We start from the raw sequence: 23448 nt of genomic DNA, 5'->3' as shown, positions 1-23448 counted from the left end.
GTCAGTAATATTGTAATAACTATTTGTGGTGTCCGATAGGTACTAGACTTACTGGGGTGATCACTTCGTAAGGTATATAAATGTCTGATCACTACGTTGTACACCTGAAACTAATATAATGTTGTATGTCAGCTGTAATTGGAAAACAAATTAATTTCCTTTTAGATAAAGAGTACAGACTCTTAACTGGAGGTGAATGCCCCGGTTTGGATCTCGTTGCTACCACTTACCAGCCATGTGACCTTGGGCAAGGAACATACCTCTCCATGCCTCAGTCTCCTCATTTGCATAATAGAGCTGATAATAGTACCTACCTTGGAAGATGATTATGATTAGATGAGTTAATGCATGGAACATTTAGAGAGGCACCTAGTGTAGAGATACCTCCACTCCACTCCCACATTAGCCAGGAGGCAAGATTTAAATCAACCTACAGCGAAGTTAACGAAGTTCACTGTGCTCAGCCTTCCCCGAAGCGTGGAGGCCACCTTCTCTCTCTGGCCCTCCTCCTGCTTCCCCAGGGAGCGGCTCTCAGGCAGCTCTTCATCACTCCTTCCTCAACTCCGGGCCTGAGAACTTCAGGACATGGCAATCAGGTTAGAACAGGGAAGCGGGGCCGAGGTGAAAAGGGTAAGTCTCCAGTTTTACCAAACTGGGTCCAGTTTGAGCAGCGAGGGCTGTAGGACCCGGCAGAGCAACCCGCTCCTCTTCCACATCCAAATGTTGCAAACCTAGCAAGGCTGAGAGCACAGGCCAGGCGGTAAACCGGTGCCATTAGCACCCCTGTGAGGCCTCTCTGGGAAAGGCAGATTCTTTCCAAGTGAAAAACCTGCTCAGATCTCTGGCCTGTTGAAGACTTTAGTGGCTGCTGGACGCCCACAGAACTAAATCCCAACCCGTCATTCACAGCCTTCGTCACCTGAGGGCCTCTCACTGCATTACACTCCAGCGCTCAGTCGGGTTAAATTGCTGCCTCCTGAAAGGATGACCCATTCCTTTTCCCCTTGGGTAAACACCTTTGAACCCTCCAGACACTCTAAGCCTGCTGCTAAAAGTCACTGCCAGGTAATCCATATGCAAATAAACATTTGAGACCTATTTTATTTATTTAAATATGTTTTTATTGACTTCAGAGAGGAAGGGGGAGGGAGAGAGAGATAGAAACATTGAGAGAAACATAGGATTGGTTGCCTCCTGCACGCCACCTTCTGGGGGATCGAACCCACAACCCAGGCATGTGCCCTGACTGGAATCGAACCCATTGGCATGAGACTGACGCTCAACCAACTGAGCCACATCGGCCGGGCATGCTTTCCTTTCTGCTCTTTCCCCATGGAACTCACATCCTACCAGGTAAAACCAGTTGTGCATTCGTCTTGGGGAGAGTAGGGCAGGGACACCAAGCAGCCCGAAAGGATTTCAGGGAAAGCAGAGTCCTGAGAGGCTCCTGCTGGGCCAGGCACTAACGCTTTAGTTGCTGGGCTGTGGAGAACGGGGGTCCCAGAGAAGGAGCCTGGCTGGCAGAGGGGCTCTTGCCTGGTTGAGGTCAGTGGTCACTTACCAACTGGTTATTTTAACTACTGCCAGACTGCTGCGTATGGGCTAAATTATAGCACTGCTTACCTCAAGGAGTTTCCTCTCTAGCTGGGATGAATTTCATGTACATACTGAACCCCTCCTTTCTCATTCACAGCATGCGCGTGCATACATCTCCTACTGCCTTGAACATGCAGACAAGAAAACAGTATTTATTGAGACAAGTGGTGTCCTCCACTGTCCCCAGGCCAGCCTCTAATTCTCCTGTACTTTCTACTTTCAAACCTACTTGAAATTGCCCCAAGCAACCCAGCCAGTGTGGCCCAGTGGTTGAGTGTCGACCTATGAACCAGGAGATCACGGTTTGATTCCCAGTCAGGGCACATGCCCAAGTTACAAGCTGGGTCCCCAGTGTGGGGTATGCAAGAGGCAGCCAATCCATGGTTCTCTCTCATCACTGATGTTTCTATCTATCTCTTCTCTGAAATCAATAAAAATACATATTTTTTTAAAAATTGCCCCAAGCAAAATGAAAAAACTAAGGGCCATGTTCCAGAGCCCACCAGCCCCCAACACACACAGGTGCACCCACACACTATCGAAAGGGCTCGGTAAGACCCACAGGGAGCTGGGAGAAAGACAGTGGCTTGTCAGCCTGCTGGGAAACACGCTGCAGCAGGCGCATTCCCAGGAGGGCACCTGGAGCCAGAAATCAGAGCGAGAGGCTAACGCACCTTTGTGTCCTTGTAGGCGCACTGCTACTACATCACTGTGAAGGGTTTCGCAGAAGCTCTGCAGAAACTCAACCACGAACCAGCCATTCAGCAGGCACTGCAGCGCCTCTGTGATCTCTTTGCTTTGCATGGCATCCTGTCTACCGCAGGCGACTTTCTCCATGATGGCTTCCTGTCTGGGGCCCAAGTAGACATGGTGAGATCAGCCTACCTGGACCTGCTCTTCCTCATCCGGTGAGTGGGAGTCCTCAGAAAATAACCCTTCGCCCTTTGGTCACGTCAAACTCCAAAACTTTCAGCTCCAAAACCTTGTTGAACGGGGTCTGACAAAAGCGGCCACAGCCCTGGAGAGGTTTACACCCGAGCATTATCACACCAACAGAAAGCATTATGGAGTAATTAAAAACTGGGAAAAACAGAAATAAAAATGCCTAAGAACTCTTCACCACTGTCAAGGAAATAGGAATAGAATCTAAGTAATATGAGTAAAATGAAGCCTATTACATATGAATAATATGTATTAATGAGTCCTAAGCACAGCTAATACTTAAGGAGCACTTACGCGTGCCAGGCACTAGGCCAAAAGCTTTTACATACATCACTTCATGGAAGCCTTACAGCCTTCTGAAGTGGATACTGTTACTCTCCCCACTTTACTGGGGAGGAAACCCAGGCTTAGTAGAGTTAAGTACTTTGTCCAAAGTCACATCATTAGCCAGAGGAGGAGCCAGGTACAGTCTGGGGCCTGACCCCAGAGCATGAGCTCTTAACACATTGCGCACCAGTAGTTTTATTGCTAGCTTTACCCAGTGGCCAGATAAGTTTCTATTGAACGAATACAAAAAACGTTTTACAAAGTATATTTTAAAAAGATATTAGCTTGCAAGAACATGTAATAAATAACTTCAAAATGCAATGGGTATTTAATTGTAAGGCATGCCTTTAACATTTATGTAAAACTCTGTAATATGAAAACATGAGAATGCTCGGGATCCGCCCGCAATGTGTTAAGCTGTATGTTAAGGTTGGGCTCTTGTTTATTTCAAATCCTATATCCTTGTCTTTGTTCAATGTGCTTAAGCAAACTCTAACTTATTTTAATCCTTCCTTAGCTTCAAGAGGAAATTTTTTTTAAAACCTAGTAATTCATATACTCATTTGCAAAACAATAACACAAATAATAATAACACAAATAGTTTTTAAATGCAACATTAATGCAGTGCAGTTTAGGGTTATGACATACTACTGATGCAATGATATAAACCGTATCAAAACAGCCCAGGCTGGGTAGTCCTGGTACACCAAAGTTGTTGGTTTGATCCCTGGTCAGGGTACATACAAGGAACAACCAATGAATGCATAAATAAGTGAAACAACAAATCAATGGCCCGACCAGCATAGCTCAGTAGTTGAGTGTAAACCTATGAACCAGGAGGTCATGGTTCAATTCCTGGTCCGGGCACATGCCCGGATTGCAGGTTCGATCTCCAGTGTGGGGTGTGCAGGAGGCATCCAATCAATGATTCTCTCTCATCATTGATATTTCTCTCTCCCCCTCTCCCTTCCTCTCTGGAATCAATAAAAATATATATATATTTTAAAACAATACAAATTAGTCACCATTGTTCATAACATGAAAAATGGGTTAACTTGAGAACACAACTTTTTTTGAGAACATATGATGCCTGTGGTACTGGAGGTGGAGGGGTTATACACACGGGTGTGTGACTTTTACCCCTAGAACCTCCAAGATTTCACATTATCAACAAGACTAAGAGAATTTTAAAAAATATATTTTTGAAATTTAAAAAAATATATTCATAATGGAGGTTAAAAGAAAAAACTAGACCAAATTATTTTATTTATAATAATATGCAATATGTTGCATACCATTTATAACTCCACATAAGCACCTCACAGATAAGTTGGTGGTCAGTAAATGTCCAATTAAACCATCAAAAATATATTTGATAAAATTATTACTCAAGTATTAAACTTTTCCTAATATAAGTGGGAATCCAGTGATAGAAACCATTAATAGCATAATTGAGTACTGCAGTAAGCCCAAGTATCTCTAATTTTAAAAAAGCTTGGCATTTTAAAAGCACGTGACGACAATAATGTTCTAGCCCTTATAGTGATGATGAAACACAAAAGATCACCTTAACACCTCCTAAGTATGATTTTTATCGGCAACAGCATTTCTAAGTGCTTGACTTGACTCTAGAAATGTACAATGCAAGACAAAACAGCCCGGATGCAAACAGACAACTAATGCAGGCATCAAGCCCACAAATTGATTTACTCACATTATGGTTCCTAAGTCATCTTCCTACTAGTGCAGGATAATTAGGTATGTAAGAGATTCCATGCTTTTAACAGTTCCATGTCACAATTCCCAGCCTTGACTATCCAGTATCACCCTCAGATTTCTGAGATGACAAATGAAGGCTGGCACATGGTTCTAAGCGACACTAAAAACCAGCTCTCTGTGTAATGGTAGTTAACTGACCCAAATAGTTTTTATTCGCGTGATCGTGAAATCTCAGTTGGGGGACTTCCAGGTAAAGACGGCAGATGAACATATGCATTTACTTTGTTCCCTCCTGAAGCCTCACTAAAACATCAGCAAATGGGTTAAATTTTTAAAAAGGCATAAACCCACAAAGAAAAAGAATACTTAGAGGAGAAACATGAGAATTGGAAGTAGATGAACAAACACTGACTTAGCAGACCTGAGAAAGGTGAATCATTCCCTACAAGTGGGAAAAGCAACCAAGTTACACCCAAGAACCCCAAGAACTGGAGGACCATGTGCCTCTGGCAGTGGGAGTAAAGTTGACTGATAGGATGGGTTGAAAGTCTATTTCAGAAAGAGCTGAGTCCCCAGTTCCCCTCCTCCACGAGCAGTTTTAAGGCTTTGTTTGGCCCCACCCTGGCAGAAGGTAAACAGCTGGGGATGAGGCTGCCCTACAGAACACAGGGGCTTCAGTAAACGTTTATAGGCAAGAGTGCTGATGAGCCCCTCCCCAGCCCTCTTTTCCCAAGGTTCCCAGAGTGGGCAGCCAGGCTAGTTCCCTGCAGGAAGATGGTAACATGATCCTCCTCTAGGGAATCTGACCAGCCCAGGGTTCCCCAATTCACCCACACTGACAAGCACAACTAGACTTCTAATCAGCTAATTAATGCCCCACTCTTAGCTATGACCAGACACCTGAGGAAAGCCCCTGACATGAAAGAGACCAAAGCAAGCAAGAATGAGGCAACTTAAGCCAAACCGGTTTGGCTCAGAGGATAGAGCATCGGCCTGCGGACTGAAAGGTCCCAGGTTCGATTCCGGTCAAGGGCATGTACCTTGGTTGCGGGCACATCCCCAGTAGGAGGTGTGCAGGAGGCAGCTGGTCGATGTTTCTCTCTCATCGATGTTTCTAACTCTGTTCCTCTCCCTTCCTCTCTGTAAAAAAATCAATAAAAATATATTTTTTAAAAAAATAAATAAATAAATAAAGAATGAGGCAACTTGAAAGACACAAGAGAATCTTCAGGGAGGAGAAAACTTTTTTTAAAACATCAGTAATTTTTTTTATAAAAAGGGAGATTTATAAAAATAAATAATAAAAATGATCCTATATAATAAAAGGGTAATATGTAAATTGACCCTAACAGCAGAACAACTGGGAATGACTGTCACTATGACACACACTGACCACCAGGGGGTAGACACTCAATGCAAGAGCTGTCCCTTGGTGGTCAGTGCTCTCCCACAGGGGGAGCTCTGCTCAGCCACAAGCCAGGCTGACGGCTGCCAGTACAGCGGTGGTGGTGGTGGGAGCCTCTCCTGCCTCCTCAGCAGCGCTAAGGATGTCCGACTGCAGCTTAGGCCTGCTCCCCGCTGGCAAGTGGATATCCCCAGAGGGCTCCCAGGCTGCCAGAGGGATGTCTGACTGCCAGACTGCCAGACTGCCAGCTTAGGCCCGAACCCCCCAGGAGTGGGCCTAAGCCAGCAGGTGGACATCCTCCATGGGGTCCCAGACTGCGAGCGGGCACAGGCTGGGCTGAGGGACCCCCCCCCCCCCCCCCCGAGTGCACAAATCTTTGTGCACCGAGCCTCTAGTATTGTAATAACCATGATGGTGTCAGATGGTACTAGCCTTATCGGGGTGATCACTTCATATGTTAAATAAATGTCTAATCACTACATCGTATACATGAAACATATTGTACGTTAACTGTAATTTTAAAAATAATTACATAAAAACAAAACATATTACTGTCAAAAAAAAGAATCAGTGATATCTTCAAAGAGTTAAGAGGTGATACTGTGACCATAAAATAAGAATTTCATTTCTTAAAAAGTAACAGAGAACAAAAAACAAGAGCTCTATGAAATTAAAAAATGAGATGGAAATGAAAAACTCAATGAAGGATTGAAAGATGAAATTGCAGAAACCTCAGAAAGAAAGCAAAAAGGCAAAAACAGAAGAGAAAAATATTAAAATAGTAAGAGTTCTGATCCTGTCCATCATCTGAAAAAAAGGTTGAGAAAGAGGAGACAGAGAAAACAGAAGGGAGCAGATCATTAATAAAATGATTACAGAAGATACTCTTCAATTGAGGGATATGAAAGGGCACAAATGCTTACAGCCTAGAGGAGAGGAGACAAACACAGACATAAAATATAAGTCAAAGACACAGTGTGCGGAATAGTGATAAATGCTACTAAGAAAAGGACAGCGGGAAAGGAAAGGGGCTAGCAGTGGGGGGGGGGGGGACTATACTTTTAAATAGGTCAAAGGCCACCCAGGGAGGGTGACGTTTGAGGAATAATCTGGAGGGGGCAGGTGAGAGGAGCCATGTGGTCGGCTGGGAAAAGAGCATCCAAGCAGAGAATAAGTAGAAATGGTGGAGGCCAGAGCGTGCTTGGCACGTCCCTCCGGAGAACAGGGGCTGGAAGGGCGTGACTGAGGTGGGGAATGAGAGTAGCGGTGGGAAAGTTAGGGTGTATTGAGAGGGGCAAGGGAGGGGGTGTGGATCACTGCAAAGACTTAGGACTCTGGCTTTTACTTAGTGTGAGAACGGGAGGGTTTTGAGCATAGCACAGAGCAAAGGATCACTCCAGCGGCCAGATTAAGAACGGAGTGGGGATGGGGGACAAGGGAGCAAAGCAGGGCGACTGGCGAGGAGGCTGCTGCAATGATCCAGGTGAGAGAGGGCGGTGGGCTGGACCAGGGTGATAGCACTGGAGGTGGTGGAAAGTAGAGCTGGAATATACTTTGAAGATAAAACAGGACTTGCTGACAGGTTAGATTTGGGGTGGAATAGGCAGAGAGGAGTTCAGGTTTTTGGCCAGGATAGAGTTGCCATTAAATGGGAAAGATTATAGGAGGGCAGGTCTGGGCAGGTTAGATAGGAGAAAGCTAGAAGCTCAGGATTTGGTTTTGAACACATTAAGTTTAAAGAGCCTGTTAGAAATCAGGTAAAACGTTAGTAAGCAGGCAAGTGAGATTGGAGAGAGAAATGTGGAAGTCACTGGCCTATGGCTGGTATCTAAAGCATGAGAAGGATGATATCACAAGGATGAGAGTACAAAGGGAAGAAGCCCAAACACTGAGTCTTGGGCCCCTCCAAAGATGATGCTGGGGTGACTCATGACAAGAGATACGTCAGTGGGGTGGTGGGAGTGGAAACCTGTACAGATCTAGTCCAGGAGAACAGCAAAAAGAAGTGGAAAGACCAGGCATACATAAGCATAGCACTTTAAAGAATGTCATAAAGAGGAGCCAAGATACGGGATAGAGGATGGTGCCGGGAGGAGTCAAAGGCTTACTTTTAAGAGGGGAGAACTGATAGCATGTTTGTATACTGATGGAAATGATCCAGTAGAGAGGGGAGTGTGGGTGCTGTAGGGGAAAGGCAGGAGAATTTCTGGAACACTGCTCCCTAGTAGACAAGGAAGGACTGGCCTCAGGAGGGAGCCTGGGCAGTTGACCTGTACTATGAAGGGAAAAGCACTGTGTGGGTAAATGCATGGGTGGGAATGCTCTTACCACTTTTATTTTATCAGTGGAATAGGAAGCAAAGTGATTTAGGTAAAAGAGATGGGGAAATGGAGAAATTAGATTTGAGGATAGAAGACAAAGTACAAAACATCACCTAAGAGAATAAAAGAGTAAATGAATTAGAGCAATGTAATAGGATTGTTGGGCAACCATAAGGACCCCCATAAACCCTGACCCCAGTCAGTATTGGTTTTTCCAGCCATAGCTACAAAGGTGGTGGCACCAAGTCTGTGGAAAATTAAAGATAACCAGGGATGGGGTTTTGCCAAAAACCAAGGCAAGAAAAATTGTTGAATATATTTTTGAGGAGGTAACATAACAAGCCACGAAATTTCAGTGGGATAAGGAGGAAAGTGAGACCACCAGGGGGCTGAGGGACCTACTGGTAGGTGCCAGTGGGGTCACAGAATGATAAAGAGCCCTACATGAAATCACCTCATAATGATGGCATAGGGTCAGCCAGAAAGAACTGAAATAGGTCCAGTATCCCAGTCGCCTCAAATGCTTTTTGAAATAAGAGTCAGGGAAGAGTTTAAACAAATAATCGCATATTGTGTTTTACATCCTTTGCTAAAAAGGTAGGAAAGCGTGTGAATATTTTTTAGAAACTATTTCATTCAATGGGATTAAAATAAAACACTGTTTGTTGCTTGAAAGGGAAAAAGGAAGATAGAAGTCAGAATACTAAAGGGAGTAAGCTAGGAAGACAGGAGCAGAGAAGGAAACATGGCTGAGATCACAGAGAAGTTGCAGATGCTAATGATGAGTCCTGGTGTCTGATTGTGGCAAAGATGACAGAGGGAGGCTGTAGAACGAGGTCAATGGAGCAGGAGATTCAAAGAACTGAGGAGCTGAGCTTTAGAGGAACATCTACATAGACAGTGAAATCACTAAGGATTAACAACAGCAGTGTTGGAGAGAGGACAGCGAGCCTGGAGGTAGGTCACTGCAACAGGGAGATGTGGTGGGGACCTAGCTCAGCTGTGAACAGGATACATATAGTCATAATCATATATAAGACTAGAGGCCTGATGGATGAATTCGTGCACGGGTGAGGTCCCTCGTCCTGGCCAGTGATCAGAGCCAATCGGGGCCAGCCGGCCGGGGGGAGGGACCATGGGAGGTTGGCCAGCCACAGGAGGTTGGCTGTGGGAGCGCACTGACCACCAGGGCGCAGCTTCTGCATTGAGTGTCTGCCCCCTGGTGGTCAGTGTGCATCATAGCTACCGGCCGTCTGGTTGTAATGGTCGCTTAGGCTTTTATATATATAGATACGTACAGTCATACTACTTTAAGCACTGAGTATTAGTCTGGCCAAAATCGTAGCTATACTGGGAGGCAGGAAGGTGAAGAGGAGGAGGCATAGGTAGGGGTCAGAAGAAGGGTGCTAAAAATAAATCCTCATCTGTTGTAATAGAGAGTCAACAGATAATGTCTACAAGTGAACCAGCAAGAAACAGAAATATAAACAAGTTACTTAGAGACGTTCAGGTTAAAACCAAAAATATCAGTTAAAAGACTGAAACTGATTGCTATGGGGGGGGGGGTGTTAGGAAATGGAGGTGAGAGAACAGGATATGCTCATTTTAAATAAGCTCAAAGAACTATCTGATTCTTTATGCTGTGCATATATAATTGATCAAATATAAAAACTTCGAAAAAAATTAAAGCTGAGTTGTTCGAAGGTGAATAATGAAGCAACCTCTAATTAGGTGTTGTTGTTCACCATTCCAGAATAATCAGATTCATGAGCAGTCTAAAGTACTCACAAACTCTTGTTTTTTTCTCTCAGGAAGGATGCCATCTCGTTAACGGATGCTTTCGACTTCACAGATCAGTGTTTAAATTCGGCACTTGGCTGTTACGATGGAAATGTCTATGAACGTCTGTTCTACTGGGCTCAGAAGTCACCGACCAATACTCAGGTAGTTGAGTAGAACACATAAATTATGGAAGAGAGCAGAGAACAAGCAGTGAATGCACCTCCAATGTTTTCCCATTTAAATTGATTCCCATTAGGTTAGAAATCGCTTGCCATAGCATGTCTGTTTAAAATATTTTGAGAATACATAAAAGAAACCAGGAGCGGGGCTGTGGCCTGGCAGGAACTCTGAGTCTGGACTGTAATCAGCAAAATGCACTGCTCAGAATTTGATTAAGGGAATTAGGAGGAGGACCCAAGCTCTAAATCATGGCTTGACACACCCAAGGACATACACACGTAATGGCAAGCTGGCTTTTAAGTAACAAAAATAAGTCATACCCCACCTTATTTTCAGCCTCCTAACTGAGATTTGTGTTGATAAAAGTGGGTATTCAGAGGTGATAGGAAGCTCGGATGGGCATGGTTGGGGGGCCGATCTCTCAGACCTGCCAGCTAGACATACCTCCTTCCTCTTCACCTAAGGAACACAATCCCAGAAACACAGAACACGGCTGCACTGCCATCAGTAGCCAGGAAGCCATGTGAATGACCACTGCAAGGGTTATGGAGAGAAGATGCCCAGCAGTCCTAGGAGAGGATGCTAGAGCCCTGAGTCACTAACAGAAGAGAGGGCCAGGCCGTGAGCCTCACTGGGAAAAGCTATGAATGCCCATGAGCACCATTAACTGGAATAAAGAAATAAACCCTGTACTTAGAATTTGAGGGCCCAACATTTAATAGCAGATTTGATATAGATTTTATAAAAGCAAAGATAGTCTCTACGTGCACAACGGGTTAAGTTCTATCATGCAAACATGATATTCAGATGGTGAAGCCTACTCCTTTACCTCTTAGGGCAAATTTCAGAAAAGGTGTCTTAACACCTCATCAGATTGGCAACTCTCAGGCTTTCATTCACACTTACCAGAGCGTCAAACTTGCTCTTAACAGTATGCATCCTGTCATGCCTCATAGCTTAATTGAACGTGATCATCTCAAGTTATAACACAACCACTACCCCCCAAATGGTTGTCAGAGAGAAGGCCGATCCATTTTGGTCATTCCCTGACTCTAGGAAGGCACCCTTTTAACTCAACAAGGAAATACAAACAACCCACTAAAGAAGGTGTGATACAGTCACTGCCTAGTACAGTTAACTAATACTAGTGTTTTACTTTTTCTAATGCTTAGATCTACTTACTAATATTTAAATCCGGCATAAAACTACAGCCGTCCTCCCACTCCAGAAGAGCTCCTATGGTCGAAGCATAAATGCATGCCCTCTGGTGCTCCAGAGGAAAGCCTACCCCGCTGTGCCACCTGTCAGGGATGATGACATAACCTCCCTCAAACCTGTTTTACTAGCAACAAGGAAACATGCCAGTTCTCCTGACTCCTCATCTTCACTAAAGCACATAGGGGACTTTCTTATTATTTCTAAAAGAATTTAATCTGGATATTACAAAAGTATTTAAACTGGATATTATAAAAGAATTTAATCTGGATATGATATGAGGGCAGGCTTATCTAAATGAGGGGCATGACCAGCCCACAGCATCAACAGATTTGATAAGCCCGGCTGGCGTAGCTCAGTGACTGAGCGACAACCTATGAACCAGGAGGTCAAGGTTCGATTCCCAGTCAGGGCACATGCCCAGTAGGGGCGGGGGGGTTCAGGAGGGAGCTAGTCAATGATTCTCATCATTGATGATTCTATCTCTCTCCCTCTCTGAAATAAAAATATATTTAAAAAACAATGATGTCGGGGTGTGAAGAGAGCAGAGTGCCTGAAGAATGGCTCCTCTGTGTAGAACACATCCAACAGCAACTTGGGCTTATTCTTCACAGGTGGCAGGATGCTATGACTTTCCTGTGACATTACGCCCTATACATGAAAAAAAACACCAAAAAAACGATGTCCTTAAAAAAAAAAAAAAAAAAAAAGGTTGATGCACTTCATTCCAATCACTTTTCCCTATTCTGTCACCTGCCACTTCACTGTGAACAAGGATGTAGTCTTCACCTTCCTAACTCCAGGGCCTAACACAGAGTAGACATTTGCATTGATGGAATAATTAACATGGTTTTGTGACCTACAGTGAGAGAAAGGAACCTGCTGCATCCACAATGCTGCACAGACTGTTGCCATCCTAGCTTCACTTACCTTGCTAAAAAGGTGACAGGTACAGCAAGCAACTTAGGAACTGAGATTATAAATGACCTTGGAGAACAGTTTCCAATTAGTTAAAATGGTACTCGGTTGACTGCTAATATGCAGCCACATCATCTTACATTTCTGGCTCCTCTAGAGAGCAGCAAAATGGCACTTTCACAGTGTAATATTTTAATCTGCTGTAGATAATTCTGAAACTACGAGAAGAGGCAGTTTTCATTGGCACTAGCAGAAAAAGATTCACTACAGGTATTTCAAATAAATTAAAACAAAAGCTACGTTAAAACAAACCTTGCAGACAAATGAGAATATATGTCACTGACATTTTCTATCCAAAGAAAGGTGCTATGCTAAGTTAAGTGTCTTAGGGCCCTAAGCTAAGTCTCTCTTCTGTCTGGGCGGGTGGGTGCTGAGCTTCATGCCGGGACTGGGTGATTTGCCCTCCTGATGTTTATTTGAGCCATGAGTCTGGTTTTTTGGCTTTTTTCCTGATCTGGACATTTCGAGCCAGCCTTTCCAAAGTGAACAGCAAAAGGCTGCTGCCCCTCCTCACATGAACTCATGTCAAAGTGATTCCCTACAGACGCAAGCAGTGGAGGAAACATTGGGGATAATTTCAAAACAAGAATCCTACTTCCCCGCCATTATTCTATTGTAAAAGTCTGTCCAAGTAGTTGCTAGATGCCTTAAATACACCTGCTGATTAATTCAATCATTCAACATATTTACTGAACATACAATATATGCCAGAAACTTTTCTAGGTACTAAGAATACAGCAGAGATCAAGAGTCATTCAAGGAGCTTACAGTTTAACCCAGACAGGCAAAAAGACACAAGTAAATGTTACATGGATGAGAGAGGGCTGAGAAGGAACCAATCAAGACATCAGAAAATAATAGGGATAACCTATTGTGACATATTATATTGCTTACCTGATTCCACCGTTCTGATTTCTTTATGGTTAGTGTTCCATTTCAAGGAGCCTCAAAGAGTCGAGCCTTTTATTTGTGTTAAATTCCAAAAGCAAATGATAACTGTGTTTTTTAATTGGCCACCTGAATCCACAATTTAAAATGTGCTGGAGAAAATGAAGGATGCCCTTTGGAAAAAAATGTTTCTCCATATGTTCACACAAAATGCATTTTAAAAATAATTTTTAAAATTAAAAATCTTATGTAATGTTCATGTTGAAACAAAAAAAAAAACAACTTAATTTGAAAAGTTATTAATCCTGACAGAAATATTCTGTCTTACTAATGCACTTCTTTCTACAACAGGGAAACCCTGCCTACCAGAAATATCTAAGACCGCTACTACAAAGTTGGAGATCCAAGCTATGAAATAATCAGCAGCATTCAAGAAGGACCACTTGCCCTGGCCGGCTTGGCTCAGTGGATGGAGCGTTGGCCTGCGGACTGAAGGGTCCCGGGTTCGATTCCGGCCAGGGGCACATGCCTGAGTTGCGGGCTCGGTCCCCAGGTGGGGGAGGGGGGGGCGGGGCAGGAGGCGGCCAATCGATGATTCTCTCTCATCATTGGTGTTTCTATCTCTCTCTCCCTCTCCCTCTCCCTTCCTCTCTGAAATCAATAAAGAAATATATTTAAAAAAAAATCACCACTCTGTGATAATGGTAGTATGACAAATATGGCATTAAAACTTTAAAGTACATATGTGTATGTATTTTTTAAAGAGAGTCATTATCTTCTAGAGAGACAGTCTGAAGTGAATGAAACATCTGTGGTTTACTTCAAAATCCATGAGAGGAAAAAAGGGGAGAGAATAGTTGTGGATGCTGGTCATTGGGTACACTGTTGTTTAAACAATTCTCTCTTCTAAGTATGTTTGGCACTTCCTACAATAAAACACAGTAGTATTATGCTGGGGTCCAGCCCCAGCAGGTCCAGGGGTTCCACAAGCAAGGATGGACCGGCTTCCGGCAGTATTATCCAATTGTAGCATCTATTTTGTTAAATCCCAGGGTTTTGTTTTTGATCTAGCAAAAGCCAATAGGTTCATTAGTTATCATTTGTGCCTACAGCTCACATTTATCTGAGGGTTTAAACTTTAAAAGGACACACACATGCACACACACAATCTTTCTCCAAAAGTGCCTATACTTGTAATCTAAATAAAATGTACAGCCCTAAGACTTCAACTAAGTATCAATTTTGAAAAATCAACCTTTCCACAGAAAATTAAAACTTATAAAAAACATAATTGCTCAAATTACCCAAATATACTCAAGCTAAATTTTCATATCATTTTCAGTTGCTTAAGCAAATAAAACACTCAAAATTAAATGCCCAAATTGCGAAATCTCTCAGCTGGCTATTTTTCCTAATTTACCCATATAAGTAATCATTTTGTTAATAATTAATAAATCTGTGAAATTTTACCAAAAGCAAACTTATCTCCAGTAAACTGAACAAAGAAGAGACCTCAAAAGTTTTTAACTTTTAAAACCTTGGAAGGCCAAATATTATTCCCATTTCCATAACCTGTTCTCAAGCCAAATCATTTTTTCTCACGTTCACCCCAGCTAGCTTAACAACACCTAAGTGGCTGGGTTGGTTCTGTCTTAGGTAACCACTAAGCAACCTGAAGTCGGAGACCATTTTTTAAAGAGATAACTTCATACTAGTACATTTACTGAAACCACAGCAACCGGTCAATACCATTAAGGAGTTTTAGCTTGAAGATGGTGAAAATGGGGTAATTACAGGTTTCTGAATGTTGGTCATTTGTCAAATCTTAAATTTTCAGAGACCTGGGCAAACACGGATGAAGGTGTTTTCAAACTCCTTTCAGAGGCAGAATCTCAGAGGAGAAAAGGAGTGGCTGGCCCTAGAACACACAGCCTGAGAACCTTCCTCCCACAGAACAGGGAAGGCATTACACATCTACACAATGGAATAATACGTGGCGGTAAAAAAGGAGGAGTTCTTACCATTTGCAACAGCATGGATGGAACTGGAGAGCATTATGCTAAGTGAAATAGGCCAGTCAGAGAAAGATAAATATCACATGATCTCACTCATTTGTGGAATATAGAGAACAACATAAACTGATGAAAACAAGATCCAGAGACAGAGAAGCATCAATAAGACTGTCAAACCTCAAAGGGAAGGTAGGGGAGGGTGGGGGTAAGGGGGAGAGATCAACCAAAGGACTTATATGCTGGCATACAGGCCTAACCAATGGACACAGATAACAGGGGGGTGAGGGCATGAGTGGTGGTGGGGGGTGGTAATGTGGGGATAAGGACACATATGTAATAACTTAATCAATAAAAAAAAATTTTTTTAAATACACACTTCCTTTTAGAAGGTGTTCCAACAAACCAGGAAGTCTCACTATAGTTAACATAAACCTTCCTGTGAGTAACTTCCAAGAAATAGAATCAAACGAACTATGCAAAATAAAGACTACTGAGAAACAAATACACATACCTGGTCCAGATCCTTCATTCACTGCAGTTTATTTCCTCTCCTCAGAAATAGATTTAACTTTAATAATAAAATAATTTGTGGGTTATCATATACGGTCAAAACCTCGGTTCTGGAACACCTCCCATCTCAAATAATTGGGTTCTCAACCAAGTTGTTCACAGAATATCTGGGTTGTTGAATAAAACTTTGGTTCCAACCCAACAACCCTTTCAACACATGATCAATCATGTGTTTCTCAGGCGACAAAGGAGAGAATGCGTGAATGTGAGTCAGTTTATGGCTAACACTCGAGTTAACATCTCAGGAAATTGTGCTGTGAAGTTTCATGTGTTTTTGCTTATAGTGGTCTGAAACAGATTGATTCAATTTACATTATTTCTAATAGGGGAAAATGATTTGGTGTTCAAACAAACTGCTTCCTGAATAGCCTTCTGGAATGAATGAAGTTTGAGAACTGAGGTTCCACTGCATAAGAGAATAAAGTGGCTGAAGAGTCAGTTTGTTCCAATACTCAACACAAAGCTCGGATAAGGGTCATATTCAGGGCTATGACAAATGGTGGCTTATTGAAAAAAAATCTTTAATCTTCAACATAATTCCTACTTAATTTGTCAAATTATATGTTCACTGTTCAGATTGTACTGTTTTAGACAAAATTAGTAATTCCATCTATTCCTGCTTAATAACACAGTAGAGTTCTACAAATTGCATCCAAAGGTACCAGTGAGTCCTCTTGAGTCAAATACAAGTGTGCTTTGGCAGTGCAGTGTATGTTGGTACATAAAACAAACAATGCATACTTTAGAGACAAGAAATATGATTTTCCCCTTAAGTAACAGTAGTCAATAAATATAAACCTAATTTTTCTATTTCATTTTTTATTCATTTTTTTCTGGTAGACAGTACACTTGGGAATTATACTGCACCAGGCATAAGAAGTAAGATTTCTACCACAGGGACATTTTGTATTCAGAATCCAATATAAATATTTCTAGTCAGACATTTCCATGGCTACAGATATTTGGTTGCTTGATTTATATGCATAGAAAGAAACAGTTGTCATAACTGTAAAAAGCAGTACTTAACAAGTACTTTTAAATGATTGGAACAGTTTTCTTTTAATATTACAATACTGCTTATTGGTGTGGAAACTAGGTCACCCTACATGATGTTTTGATTTTTGTCAAAAGCATCAGGAGTACTCACTTGGTTTATTCTTTCATTCCTATATTTTTGAGCCTCTAGTTGAGTTAGGGACCATTTAATCAGAAATCATTTTAGCACTGTAATAAAAAAAAAAAAGCTCTGTTAAGGGTTTATATACCATAATAATTTTCAGACTTCTTTTTATAAAAAAGTTATCTGGAGGCTCTGAACAGGCACATGCATACTCAGGGTGAAGGGAATGAATACAGAGGAATCCACTAAAGCACAAAACTTCCTTCTGCTCCTCAATGCCTTCAAATAAATACCAAAAAAACTTTTTTTAAATCCCACAAAAAAAAAAAAAAATCAGTCTCCAGTCTCTTCCATCTCCTGGAGAGTCGGTGTCCAGGAACTCCCCAGGATGGAGCTCAATCGTCTGTCTTCCGGGCCAGCCTACAGAAAGTCCAGTTGTGCTCCACTGTGTTCTCATTGGCCCGCTCACTCATGTGATGCACCCGGGTGTTGCGGATCGTGAAGCCTTGTTTTGTGATGTATTCCATCAGGTGGACCCGAAGAGAAACCTCCTGGTGATAATCACAGGGTCCAAAGGTGAAGGAGACCTGGCAGTCTCTGGTGTCCATCATGTGCTTGTTCCACTTGGTAAAATAGTTTGAGATGCCTTCTAAGAGGGAATGGACCTTGGTGGTGATGGTTAGCTGGGTGATGATGACAGCTACTGGATTGGAGTACTTAGAAAGCTTCCGAGTGCTAGATAATTCCACAACTTCTTCAAAAGTATCCATAGGATACAAAGGCTTAGGGTCATTGAGACACTGAATCAAGGGCTCAATCTGATAAAAGTCTGCTTCTTTTCGAAGCAGATCGAACTCCTTAAAATCCAGGGGTAAGGTCAACTCTGAAGTTCTTAAGAAGTTGAGGACATATCTGAAAAGAGGTCCATCTCGATCAATGAAGTAATTGCCTTGAGGGTCTCGAGCTGTGGGGAAGTCGCCCCCAAACATAGCTCCAAGCATGGAATCCGGGTATCGGGTCAATGTGGTGAGAGACGTTGTGTACAAGTGTCCACCTACATTTAACGTGACTGGGTCAGTCATCTGAAATTTTGTAAAAAATGATTAGTCACCTGAAATTTTTAAAATCCTAACTTTGACAAATTAAGAAAAATGGTAACAAGCAAAGCAAAAGATTCCTTCCAGCTATGAGTATTTAGCAATCTATTATGCAAAACAGCTTTACTTTCAGTGATAAACCCTCCTGGATGCAGGGATCTAACATATGCTTTCAATAGGGGATAACTCTATTTCTTTAAAGACATACTAAGAAACAAAGGCATCACTTCCAAAGCCATTTAATTTCAGCCCCAGTATCTAAAGAGAAGTTTCGGTGAGAGTATATTAGGGAAAGACAAAGGCCAAACTAAAATAAACTAAGTTTCTTTCTGTTTTAAAAAAGAGACTTGTTCTGGCTGCTGTGGCTCACTTAGTTGAGTGTCATCTCTGCACAGAGAGGTCACTGGTTAGATTCCTGGTCAGGGCATATGCCCAGGTTTCAGGTTCAGTTCCCAGTAGGGGGCGCGAAGGAGGCGTGATTGTTGTTTCTCTCTCCCTCTCCCTTCATCTCACTCTAAAAAGTCAATAAAAAACATTTTTTTAAAAATAGAAGAGTCATTTTTCTTCTCAATTTGACCAAAAATAGGCCAAAAAAATGATTTGATAATGAAAAGAATCTAGTTTCAATATTTCTTCTGTTTACTCTTCTCTCAAAAGGGGGTGGGGAATCATGAAATTTTTTTAAAAGATAAAATTTGTGCAGACCTCTTAACTTTTTCATGGCAATAACAGTGCCAAATACTAAGTTAAAATACACAGTTTGATCAACACAATCTCATATACCCAAAAGCTAACAGCAACTTTCAAATTTCAAAATCTGATACTGTATTCACTTTTGTAACATTAATGTTGCAACCTGCTCTTTAATTTTGAAAAGCAAGCTTCTCTAAATATATATACCTTCAGTTTTAGAAATCATATTTAAGAAAAAATATAAAGACAGACTGACAGACTTCAGTTACTAAACAGGTAAAATATTTCTTAACAAAGTAAAAGGAAAATAGGAAGATATGCACACACCAGTGGGAAAAGTGGCACCTTCTCAATGGTAACCTCCCTAACCACAAGGAAATGTCCTCTGCACCAGCGGTTGGCAACGGGTGGTCTGTGAGGTCGGCGACCGCTGCTCTGTACCATTCCCCACTGGACCCTTTTCATAGTCACTTTTTATGAAGGAAGAGTATTAATGGCAATAAACTTAAAGACCAAAAGTCATGATCTCTCCCAAATAAAGTTACTCTGAAGTCTATGTTGAGTTTGCTTACATAAAAACACCAAACACCCCAAAACACATCTAAACTAATTAAGGGGAGATACACCAATGATTTTCATTCTTACAAGATGTATGATACCTAAGAATACATAAGGGGGAAAGACATCTTATATAATATCCTATATAATAATAGGCTAATATGCAAATTGTCCCCTCAACTGGGAGTACAACCAGGAGTTCAACCAGGGGGCAGGGCCAGCCAGCCAACGGCCCCTCCCCCTGGCCGGCCCCATCCCTGATCACCCCCTCCCCCATCAGGGCAGAGCAGGCCAGCCAGATCCCACCTGTGCACAAATTCATGCACCAGGCCTCTAGTACAAAAATAATTTGACAGCCTTCAAAAGGCATCTGCAAAAGCATCTCACCATATAGCCCCAGTCTCCATTATCCATCTGCTCCAGCGCTGCGTCTGGGGAGCCCAGGTTCCAGGAAAACTTGGGGAGGAGAAAAAGACAAGACAGCACATGTAACCATGAAAACAGAGAGGAAAGATTTTTCCACTTCACAGAGCAGGCGGAAACATGAGAAAACTACTCATCTTTGCTCAATTAAAACCTGCTACAGGGCAAAGATCTAGGGAAGCATTCCTCCAGAGCAGCGATTTTCAATCAGGGTGCTACAAGAATTTTTAAAATATGCAATTCCGCCCTGGCTGGTTAGAGAGTCAGTCTTTGGACCAAAGGGTTACAGGTTCAATTCCCAGTCAAGGGCATGTACTTGGGTTGCAGGGTCGATCCTCAGCCCTGGTCAGGGCACGTGTGGGAGACAACCAATTGATGTGTCTCTCTCACATTGATGATTCTCATTCATTCTCTCTCTCTCTCTCTCTCTCTCTCTCTCTCTCTTTTTCCTTCCCTGCCACTCTCTCTAAAAAAAAAAAAAAAAATCAATGGGGAAAACTATCCTTGGTTGAGGATTAACAAATATATATGCAACACCTGACTCTTTAGTCAGGGGCACTGACCTCTTTTCCCTTAGATTGTCAAATTAAAAAAATGACAACCAACACAATAATAGACATCCAGTGTGAACAAATCAAAATTATACCTATTTTGTCTGACCGGTGTTGCTCAGTCGTTGAGCCTCAACCAATGAACCAAGACATACAGTTCGATTCCTATGAACCAGGGGTCACAGTTTGATTTCTGGTCAGAGCACATGCCCAGATTACTGGCTCAATCCCCAGTAAGGAGGCATGCAACCAATTGATGATTCCCTCTCATCACTGATGTTTCTATCTCTCTCCCTTTCCCTTCCTCTCTCTCTAAAATCAATAAAAATATTTATTTTTAAATTATACCTATTTTTTTGTCAGATCGGCAAAAAATATAGTATACAGTGGAATCTCGGTTCTCAAACTTAATTTGTTCCCTAAGGCTGTTCAAGGAGTAATTTGTTTAAAAACAAAGTCATTTTTTCCCATTAGAAATACATAATGTAAATTGAATTAATCCATTCCAGACCCTCAAAAGCAAAACAAATAAACAAAAAAACCACAAAAATCTTCACAGCACAATTTCCTAGGATGTTAACATGCGAGTTAGTGGTAAACTGACTCACACACATTCTCTCCTTTGTCGCCCGAGAGACATGTGACTGATCATACAGGTATCAGCAGGAAAGGGTTTTGGGTCGAGAACCAAAGTTTTACATGAACAACCTCATCAAGAACTGAATTGTTTGCCCTAACCGGTTTGGCTCAGTGGATAGCACGTCGGCCTGCGGACTGAAGGGTCCCAGGTTCAATTCCAGTCAAGGGCATGTACCTTGGTTTAGGGCACATCCCCAGTAGGGGATGTTTCTCTCTCATTGATGTTCCTAACTCTCTATCCCTCTCCCTTCCTCTCTGTAAAAAATCAATAAAATATATTTAAAAAAAGAAAAAAGAACTGAATTGTTTGAAATGGGAAACATTCTAGAACTGAGATTTGACCTATAATATTTGGGGTGCCACAGAATTTTAGTAATTAGTTTATGTGTGCCATGAGATGGAAAAGGTTGAAAATTGCTGCTTTAGAGCATTCTATGGGCGCACTTTCTTCCCACAACATGCACCTAACCTCTACAAGAAAGAATTATCCTATACTCAGGGAACAAGGAAGAGACTAGGAAGTAAATTAGTCATTCAAATTCTACCTATCTTCTCTGAAAATTCAATTTTTAGAATTTCTATGGGAGAACATTACGATTAACTCTACAACCTTATCCTTGTACAAACCTATCATGATCCTTACCAAAAAGGTTGTTTAAGAGAGAGGTAGAGGGGGGAAAAAAACCTCTTTTTCATCAGCATTTCAGCTATACAAACTAAACATCTCAGTAAAAGCGTTAAAAACCTTAGACCTCCAAGATACCAGTATCACTTCGCAAGAGAAATACCATCAGGATGGCATTTCTTCCATAGCATAAAAAACTAAGTGTACTTTTAATACTGATACATTTCATTTATACAATAATCAAAACAAATAGAAAATAATTTAAATGCCAAAACATTAGAGCAAACTTGGGGGCAAGAAGAACCTTACAAATCGGCTTGAGAGTCACTCAGCTGGCACCTGGGAGAGCCAGCCTGAAGACACTGACAAACACCAGATACTAATGATGCCAGTTTGAATTTACCTACAATTCCAAATCACTTAAGCAAACAGTTTCCCAGCTACTGAACTGCTTTAGTCAGTACCCTCTCACGCACATCATTCCCCAATCAACCAGCAAAGCAGTTTCAAAAGCTCTGACAAGAGACAATAAGAAGCATGGGCTTATCGGAAAAGCACTGGCTCCTTTATGTGGTCTTTCAACAGATTCACTTTTCCCACTTTTAGAGGAATCTGGCACACTATTCCCAGAACAGGCCTGGCTACAGAAGATCACAAAGGCTCTTTCTCAAAAGGTCACTCAGGCATGTAGAGAACATTTGCATAGCACAGCATGGGCTGAAATCAGAGCCTGAAGCATCTATTTCTCCACCTCAAAAATTCTTCAAAGCAAACAAGCTAAAATGTGGGCCAGACAACGCACAGTTCGTTTTTATTCTAATACCACACTCAGCAGTTGGATATAGATATGCCTCCACATGCTACAGGGTGAGAAATAGAACAAATGTCAAATTTCAGGGCTGTGACAAGCTTTCATTCCTGACTTGTTTCACAAACAGTATTTGAAGAGAACAACAACAACAAAAACAGGCTTTACCAATTTGTATTATTAGCATCTGATTCAGTTACTGATAAAACAGACAGCTAAGTAACAATTTAAAAGACCAGTCATCCAAAGGTTTTGTAAGATGCCCCTCTTTGGCATCTTCCCATCACCAAAAGCATTCATTCCTGACAGCCTCAAAAATAATTCAAGCAACATTTACTGTAGGTCAGTAGACATTAGGTGCAATGTGGATACAGGAAACAGGAAAAGTACAATTCCTGCCTTCAATCTATGAAGAAAGGCAACATGTAATACCTGAAGTGCTGTTGGGGTCCAGCCACAGCAGGTCCAGGGGTTCCCAAAGGTGTGGACAGAGTCGGCGAAGAAGGAATGACACGGAGACAGCGTTCAGTTGATCAGCATAGCAAGGTTCTCTCTTTTATTGTCCGGTTACATCTGTATGTATACCATTTGATCCTATAAGCATGCCTCTATAATCACATCATAGTATGTTTGTTTTGGGTAACCTTCTATAGTTCCTTGTATCATTTCCATAGTTTCTTATCTGACCTTTGCCAAAAATCCTGTGTCTATCTAGTTCTGTTTATTTTAATCTTGTCTAGGTTAATCTCTGTTTCATTATAAGGGCTATTCCAAGGTCACTATTCTATGGCTCTACTGATAAACTACAAGGAAGTGACTGAAGGAGATTATCCTACCCAGTAAAGGTTATGTCCTCCCAGCCTCGATGCTTGCCTTCCCTGGGACTGCCCTGTGTTGGTGGGTCTCCAGGGGTATAGGCTTTGGTGCTTTCCCTGGTGGGCAGACCCCTGGGGATGTGGGCCCAACAAGTCCCAAATTTATTGCCAACAGTCTTAGTCC

General features: G+C 42.0%; 2 protein-coding genes across 3 annotated transcripts in view; one reads left to right on the top strand and one right to left on the bottom strand.

Annotated features, from left to right (window-relative positions):
- Positions 1-13862, top strand: part of ACOX2 (acyl-CoA oxidase 2, branched chain) — a 38118-nt gene extending 24256 nt beyond the window's left edge. The window contains exons 13-15 of the mRNA XM_005868419.2: positions 2287-2504; positions 10122-10254; positions 13705-13862. Of these exons, the coding sequence (XP_005868481.1) occupies positions 2287-2504; positions 10122-10254; positions 13705-13767 (414 nt within the window). The 3' untranslated portion in view covers positions 13768-13862. The remainder of the gene's footprint in view (positions 1-2286; positions 2505-10121; positions 10255-13704) is intronic.
- Positions 13863-16734: 2872 nt separating this feature from the next.
- The window catches only part of KCTD6 (potassium channel tetramerization domain containing 6), a 15893-nt gene continuing 9179 nt past the window's right edge, over positions 16735-23448 (bottom strand). The window contains exons 2-3 of one of the 2 annotated variants that reach the window (XM_014541377.1): positions 19791-19859; positions 16735-18137 (exon numbers count right to left, since the gene is read on the bottom strand). In XM_014541377.1, the coding sequence (XP_014396863.1) occupies positions 17451-18137; positions 19791-19817 (714 nt within the window). In that variant the 5' untranslated portion in view covers positions 19818-19859 and the 3' untranslated portion in view covers positions 16735-17450. Of the gene's footprint in view, positions 18138-19172; positions 19494-19790; positions 19860-23448 lie in introns of those variants that run through there. The other variant, XM_005868417.2, reaches the window with a different exon arrangement.

Source organism: Myotis brandtii, unplaced genomic scaffold (genome assembly GCF_000412655.1).
Source record: "Myotis brandtii unplaced genomic scaffold, ASM41265v1 scaffold268, whole genome shotgun sequence".
In the NCBI taxonomy this organism is placed as follows: domain Eukaryota; kingdom Metazoa; phylum Chordata; class Mammalia; order Chiroptera; family Vespertilionidae; genus Myotis; species Myotis brandtii.
Note: the sequence above shows the minus strand (reverse complement) of the source record. Positions and strands in the feature narration are given on the sequence as shown.